Here is a 7,304-nt window from a genome sequence, read left to right as displayed (position 1 = left end):
CCGTCACAGGGGCAAAGATAAAGCTCTCAGCCGACTCCCCAAGTGATCTTCCCCCCAAAACCTGGCAAGATGGAGCTCTGGCCAGGGCCTGGGGGAAGCTGGAGTGTCCTCAGGTTCAGAGCCTCCCCCCAACTCCCCTCCACTGCCAAAATCAGACATCCATCCCCAGCCCCATCTCCATCCACCACCCTCCACCCTCCCCCGCCAGGGTTGGCTGCTCCGTCCCCGGGGGCCTGCAGCAAGCAGGGCAGAGAGGAAGGAGGCTCTGAGTTCCAGCCTGGTCTGTGCCCGGTCAACCTCAGTGCTGAGCTGGCATCTCCATCCCCCACCTCTCCTCTCCCACCATCTGTCCTGCCAGGGCCACCATCAGAGGGAGAGAGGTAGCAGGTGCCCAGACAAGGCAAGCACCATGTCAGTCACTCAGTGCCATCGGGGGCCCAAGACCAGCGGAGAGAGCCTGACCTTGGAGATCCCTGGCTCTGCCCCTTCTTGGCTGTGGGGGCTGGGTGTCACCTCGCCCCTCCGAGCCTGCTTCCTCGTCTGTACATTGGGGTGAATTGGGGTAATGAGGACTATTCCTTCTAGGTCAAGGCTCACAGGGGATGGGTCTCAGTGACATGGGACAGAGAACTGGAGGCCACCATCGAGTGTGGGGCATGGCACCTCTGCTGTCCCTACCTTCCCTTCCCAACCCCAGCTCGGGCCCTGAACACAAGGGTTTGGGGTGGGCAGAGGGTCCCACGTTAGTTCCTCAGAGCTGGAGGCTTCCCCAGCCCCGCCCCTCGTTTTGAAGATGAGGAAACCAAGCTCAGAGAAGAGAAATGAGTTGCCCAGGCTCACCCGGGGTGTTACTGGAGGTTCAAGCTGGAAGCAGGGGCCTCCCTGGCCAGCCCCCCACGCCCCCATTGTCCGAGCCGCCCCACCCTTAAGGCTGATAAGGAGGCTTCTTCCTGGTGAGCCATGAGCTGGAAGTGCTCCGGGCAGGGAGCCAGGCCTGGGGCTGGGCATCCCAGCAGCCTGTCTGAATGGGGGTTACCCACAGAGGGCTGCCGTGGCCCCTTCCGGCACCCAGGTCAGTCTCTGCTTGTCAAGCAGATCAGCCTCACCCCTCGCGGAGTTTCTGCTAATCCAGTGGGTGTCACGGGCTTTTCTAAAGAAAATCCAGAGATGTCGGGAGCCAGAGCTGTGGTGGCCACGGCTCTCCTTGGCCTGATCCTGACCCCAGACAGCTTCTTTCCCAGCTGCCCCTGTGGCCATTGGAGTGGGAGGCACCAGGACACAGCTGCTTGTGCTGGGGAGCGGGGTGGATGCTGAGACTGTGTGGGCCATTCTGGGTCCCTTTTCAGCCACTCTTCTCCCTGACATGCACACCACGTTCTGGAGAGTGGCGGGGGTAGGAGGGAAAGGTGGGAGGAAGGGAAGGAGGGAAGGAGGGAGACATAGAGGGAGGGAAGGAGGGAGAAGGAAGGGAAGGGAGGGAAGGGAAGAGAGGGAGGGAGGGAGTGAAGGGAAGAGAGGGAGGGAGTGAAGGGAAGAGAGGGAGGGAGTGAAGGGAAGAGAGGGAGGGAGGAAGGAAGGGAGGGAGGGAGAAGGAAGGGAAGGGAAGGGAGGGAAGGGAAGAGAGGGAGGGAAGGGAGGGAGGGAAGGGAAGGGAGGGAGGGAGGAAGGAAGGAAAGAAGGAAGGGAGGGAAGAAGGAAGGGAGGGAGGGAAGGAGGAGAAAGGAAGGGATGGGAAGGAAGGGAAGGATGAAGGGAAGGAGGAAGGGAAGGAAGAAAGGAAGGAAGGAAGAAAGGAAGGAAGGAGGGAGGGAAGGAGGGAGGGAGGAAAGAAAGAAGAAAGGAAGGAGGGAGGAAAGAAGGAGGGAAGGAAGGAAAAAAGGAGGGAGGGAGGAAGGGAGGAAGGAAGAGGGAGGGAGGGGAGAGGGAGAGAGGGAGGGAGGGAAGGAAGGAAGGTCAGGAAGTTCTTCAATCTACCTCTGTTCCTTTCATACCACCACCATGTCTTCCTCCTCCTCCTCCTCCGCCTCCTCCTTCTCCAACGAGCCACACTTGCTGACAGAGAGATTGACGGATGGGCCGACAGACTTGCTCAGACAGACGGATGGGCCGACAGACTTGCTCGGACAGATTGATGGGCTGACAGACTTGCTTGGAGCACACACACGTGCTTCCGTGACAGCCTGGGCCCTGGCCCTGGCCCTGAGAAAGCGGACTGGCCTGGAGCACCGTCTCATTTGGGGATCTTATCATATCCAAAGTGTACCCCAGGGACCTACATTTATTTTCCTGCTGCTGATAACTCCACAAGAGCAAGACAGCCAGCTGCCAGGGTCAATGTCTCTTTCACTGGCTCTAAAATGCATCTTTCTGATCTAAGGCCTGTGATTTCTCACCCTTGGGCCCTGCCCCAGCGTCCTCAGGGACAGACACCTGCCTTTGTTCTGGGTGTTTGGGGCTGAGGTGGGCAGGGCAGAGGCCAGAGCTCCACACTCTGGAGTCCGGCAGGGTTTTCCTCACAACAGCCCCATGAGGCAGGTCCTAGAGCCCGCATTTGACAGATCAGGAGACTGAGGCTGTGAGGGTAGAGTCCCTGGCCCATGGTCACACAGGAAGTAGTTCCCTTGTCTGCTGGTGGCTGGAAAGGAGGCTCCCCAAAGTCTGAGGGCTTGGCCCCGGGCCCACTCCAAGCCTCCAGCACTTGAGAGCCGCCAGTCCTGCCTTATAAGCCCAAAGACCGGGTGGCCGGCTCGGGTACTGGGCCGGGCCTTGTAGGGAGACAGCCTTGCTGCCAAGCACTCGGCCCCAGGACAGCCTCCCCGTCCTGGCTAAATTTAGCGGCTCTGTGCAGTGTGGAGGCTGGAGGCTGGCTGGAGCCCCTCAAGGGAGCAGACACGGGTTCCAACAGGTCTCCTTAGTCACTCAGGGGCCTGAGGATGCCAGGACCGTACCCCAGTCCAACCCTGACACCATCTGGGCCAGAGATTCCTCTGATGCCACACAGCCCCCTAGACCCTGACTGGAGAAGGGCCCTGGGCCAGCCTGGCAGAGGCTGTCAAGGGGAGGTTGGGGGAGGACCGACAGCGATGGGGAGCCCTGGGGAGTACAGCGCGGGCCCGCAGGTTTGGCATCTCCCATTGTCTGGACCTGGGCTGCTGCTCAGGCCTCTTCTGTCCCCCAACTCTGGGTGTGACCTGGCTGAAGCCCCCCTCCCGTGTGTTTAAAGCGCCCCACCCTCCTGGTCCTCAGCCATCCCTCTGGGCCATTTCCTTTCATCCTTGGCCTCTCTCTGCCCTGGATTAAGAGAACTCCTGGGAGGCCAGGGCTGGTAGCTCATGTCTGTAATCTTGGCACTTTGGGAGGCTGAGGCAGGAGGATTGCTTGAGCTCAGGAGTTCGAGACCAGCCTGGGCAACATAGTGAAATCCCGTCTCTATAAAATACACAGAAAAAAAAAATTAGCCAGGCATGGTGGCGCATGCGTATAGCCCCCAGCTGCTTGGGAGGCCGAGGCGAGCAGACCACCTGAGGTCAGGAGTTCAAGACTGGCCTGGCCAACATGGTGAAACCGCATCTCTACTACAAAGACAAAAATTGGCTGGGAGTGTTGGCAGGAGCCTGTAATCCCAGCTACTCGGGAGGCTGAGGCAGGAGAATTGCTTGAACCTGGGACAGGGAGATTGCAGTGAGCCGAGATTGAGCCACTGCACTCTAGCCTGGCGGATAAAGTGAAACTCAGTCTCAAGAAACAAAACAAAACAGAAAAAAAATTAGCTGGGCATGGTGGTGTATGCCCATAGTCCCAGCTACTTGAGACGCTGAGGTGGGAGGATCTCCTGAGCCTGGGAGGTGGAGGCTGCAGCAAGCCGTGATCATGCTACTGTACTCCAGCCTGGGTGACACAGTGAGAGCCTGTCTCAAAATAAATACATTAATTAAATAAAAATAAAGATGACTCCTGTGGGCTGGGCTAGCATGTGGCCAGCATGGTGACCACATCTACCTCCTCTCTGGCACTTATCTCTTTTTTTTTTCTTTTCTTTTTTTTTTGAGATGGAGTCTCACTCTGTCACCCAGGCTGGAGTGTGGTGGCGCGATCTCAGCTCACTGCAATCTCCACCTCCTGGGTTCAAGTGATTCTCCTGCCTCCGCCTCCCGAGTCGCTGGGATTACAGGCGCCCATCACCACACCTGGCTAATTTTTGTATTCTTAGTAGAGACCGGGTTTCACCATGTTGTCCAGGCTTGTCTCGAACTCCTGACCTCGTGATCTGCCCGCCTCGGCCTCCCAAAGTGCTGGGATTACAGGTGTGAGCCACAATGCCCAGTCTATTTTTTTTTTCTTCAAATCCAACTGTCTTGGGGTGTAATTCACATACAATAAAATGCACCCATGTTAGGCACACGGTTTGATGAGTTTTGACAAATGCACCAGCCCCCTGCAAATCCAGCAGCCTAGAACGCCCCCGCCTCCCGTTTGTGGTCCATCTTTCCCCAGCACCCCCAGACCCCGGCAGTCACTGACCCGCTTTGTCACTGCAGATTTGTGCAGCCTCGTCCAGAGCGTTCGGCAGGTGGAATCGGGCAGGAGGAGCTCCTTTGTGTCTGGCCGCCTTTGCTCAGCCCAGCGGTTTAGGCTTCACGTGGCAGTTGCGTGCCTCGATGGTTGGTTCCTCTCGGTTGCCTGGACATACTGCAGCTTGTTTATCCTTCATCAGTTCATGGACATCTGGGGCCTAAGCTGGGTAAAGCCACTGTGGACACTCGGGGGCCTTTGTGCGCATGTCCAGCTTCCCTTCTCCTCCCTGCTCTGATTTTTGTGCCTCCATTTCTCCTAACGCAGCCCCACCGGGGCCCCTCCCACTACTGTGAGGACTGGAGCGTGGGGTCTGAGGAGCACAGAGTCCTGGTCTCTGGAGGGGCAGGGTCCCCAGGAGGATTTTGGTAGTTGCCATTTAGAAGCGTGCCAGGGCTTGCCCCGGAATTCCCTCCTGGGTGAGCAGCTGTGAGGTAAGGAGACCTCTGTTTACCTTGGCCGCCCCATCCTGGCCTGTGGGCTCCAGGCTGTGGGCTGGACAGAGCTGGACTCAGGCCGGCCTGGGTGGGGGTGGAGGCAGCGTGGCTGGGAAGCCTGGAGCTGACCGCCTCGTCCGCAGGACCCCCAGCCCATGTGAGCCTCACACCCTGCCTGGCCACCATGATGCAAGCTAGATGCTCAGATCACCAGAGGGCCTTGGGGATGGCATGGCCCACCCATTCTGGGCCTCAGGCTCCTCATCCGTAAATGGAGCCCTAGCCCTTGCCTGGCCCATCTCCCGGGGCTGGCTGAAGACACCAGGAGATGAAGTGTATGAGAAGGTTCTGTGGTATGAGAGGTCTTACCGGTGGACCATGTGGAGGGAGGTGCCTTCTGCCTACCCTGCTTCCTGCTGTGAGCTAGGCGCCAACCCCAGGCCCCCTGCTAAGGAACCTGGGAGCTCCTGGGTTGGGGTGGGAGGGCTGCGTCCACCATCACGCTGGCATCATGGACGTGCGATCCAAGCACCTGCACCCGGCCCCGTGCTCAAAAAGGCTCTGTGCTGGGGCCATTTCCCCTCATTCCCGGTCTCCTCCCTCTGCTCTGGATTAAGAGAACGCCTGGGGGCTGGCCCTGCCTCTCAACACTGAGCACTTCTCCCCAGGTCCTGAGGCTTCTGAAACCACTACACTCACATGCCAGCCATGTGCCAACCCACTGCTTCTGTGGCTGCTACCTCTTTTTTTCCTTTTTAAGTCAAACTGGACTGCAGTGTAATTCACAAACAATAAAATGCACCCATTTTAAGCACACGGTTTGGTGAATTTTAATGTTCTTTTTTTTCTTTCTTTCTTTCTTTTTTTTAAGACAGAGTCTTGCTCTGTCGCCCAGGCTGTGGCACGATCTCGGCTCACTGCAGCCTCCACCTCCTGGGCTCAAGTGATTCTCCTGCCTCAGCCTCCCGAGTAGCTGGGATTACAGGTGCCTGCCACCGCACCCGGCTAATTTGTGTATTTCTAGTAGAGGCGGAGTTTTGCCATGTTGGCCAGGCTGGTCTTGAATTCCTGACCTCAAGTCATTCACCTGCCTCGGCCTCCCAAAGTGCTGAGATTACAGGCGTGAGCCACCGTGCCTGGCCATCATGTTGAATGTTCTGCTGTCTTTGTAATTCTTGTCATTTTGGGTCAAAGGGCTCCAGGGTTTCATTTTGCAATGGGCCCTGCAAGTTATGTAGACAATCCTGCCCCTGGCCCTGTGGGCAGGACCGGAGTCTCCTTCCCAGGACAGCTGAGTGGAGGATTAGATACGAAGCCTTCATGATGGGTTTTGGCCATGGCAACTCCCTTCCCAGAGCCCCGGCTTCCAGGAAGGCAGGGCCACCTGGGTGAGTCGGCTCACCCCAGGCAGCCTGGCAGAGGTCCCTGGGTATTGTGAGCTGAGGGAAGCCTGGGGGAGGTGGTAGGTGTGAGGTGCATCTGAGCTGGTTGTGGAAGGGCCGGTGGGGATGGGATCCCGGGATTTGAGGAGGAGAGGGAGGTTGAGCAGGAGAGCTGCAGCACCCACAGAAGAGCTGGGATTGGGGCTCCCCTGTGGGATGCAAGAGGCCCCTGAGATTCAGGCTCCAGGCCCAGCCCTGCCCAGGCCCAATCATGGAACTCTCCCAGCCTGTTTCCTCGGGGGCGACATGCAGATCATAAAATGCATAAAAGGGGCCGGGCGAGGTAGCTCACGCCTGTCACCCCGGCACCTTGGGAGGCCGAGGCAGGCGGATCACCTGAGGTCAGGAGTTTGAGACTAGCCTGGCCAACATGGCGAAACCCCGTCTCTACTAAAAATACAAAAATTATCTGGCTGTGGTGGTGCATGCCTTCCCAGCTACTCTGGAAGCTGAGGCAGCTACTCGGGAGGTGGAAGGTGCAGTGAACTGAGATTGCACCACTGCACTCTAGCCTGGGTGACAGAGCGAGACTTCGTCTCAAATAGCTAAAGAAATGAAACAAAATAAAATGCATAAAAGACCTTTGAACTTGTGCACAAATTGTCAACACCGTCCCTGTCAGGAGCAAGCATCCCGAAGCTGGGAGGCTGTGCAGACACTGCACCTGCCGCTCAAGTGTGGCTCTCCAGAGCCTTGTCTTGGAGGCCAAGAGAACAATCCTGGTGATGTGTGAACCCCAGACCTTTGCTCAGCATTTCCTGGACTGGGTGTGGGCAGGTGGTAGGGCCCCAGGCAGATGCCCCATAGGTGGAGATGGTAGGACCACTCCCCGGGAAAACAGACGCTGAGGATC

The 7,304-nt window shown here is 57.8% G+C and overlaps 1 protein-coding gene across 1 annotated transcript in view; it reads right to left on the bottom strand.

Annotated features, from left to right (window-relative positions):
- The window catches only part of P2RX1 (purinergic receptor P2X, ligand gated ion channel, 1), a 23,514-nt gene extending 20,379 nt beyond the window's left edge, over positions 1–3,135 (bottom strand). Inside the window, exon 1 of the mRNA XM_011947505.1 lies at positions 2,949–3,135. Within this exon, the coding sequence (XP_011802895.1) occupies positions 2,949–3,135 (187 nt within the window). The remainder of the gene's footprint in view (positions 1–2,948) is intronic.
- Between the last annotated feature and the right edge of the window lie 4,169 nt (positions 3,136–7,304).

Source organism: Colobus angolensis, unplaced genomic scaffold (genome assembly GCF_000951035.1).
Source record: "Colobus angolensis palliatus isolate OR3802 unplaced genomic scaffold, Cang.pa_1.0 Scaffold267, whole genome shotgun sequence".
Taxonomy (NCBI): domain Eukaryota; kingdom Metazoa; phylum Chordata; class Mammalia; order Primates; family Cercopithecidae; genus Colobus; species Colobus angolensis.
Note: the sequence above shows the minus strand (reverse complement) of the source record. Positions and strands in the feature narration are given on the sequence as shown.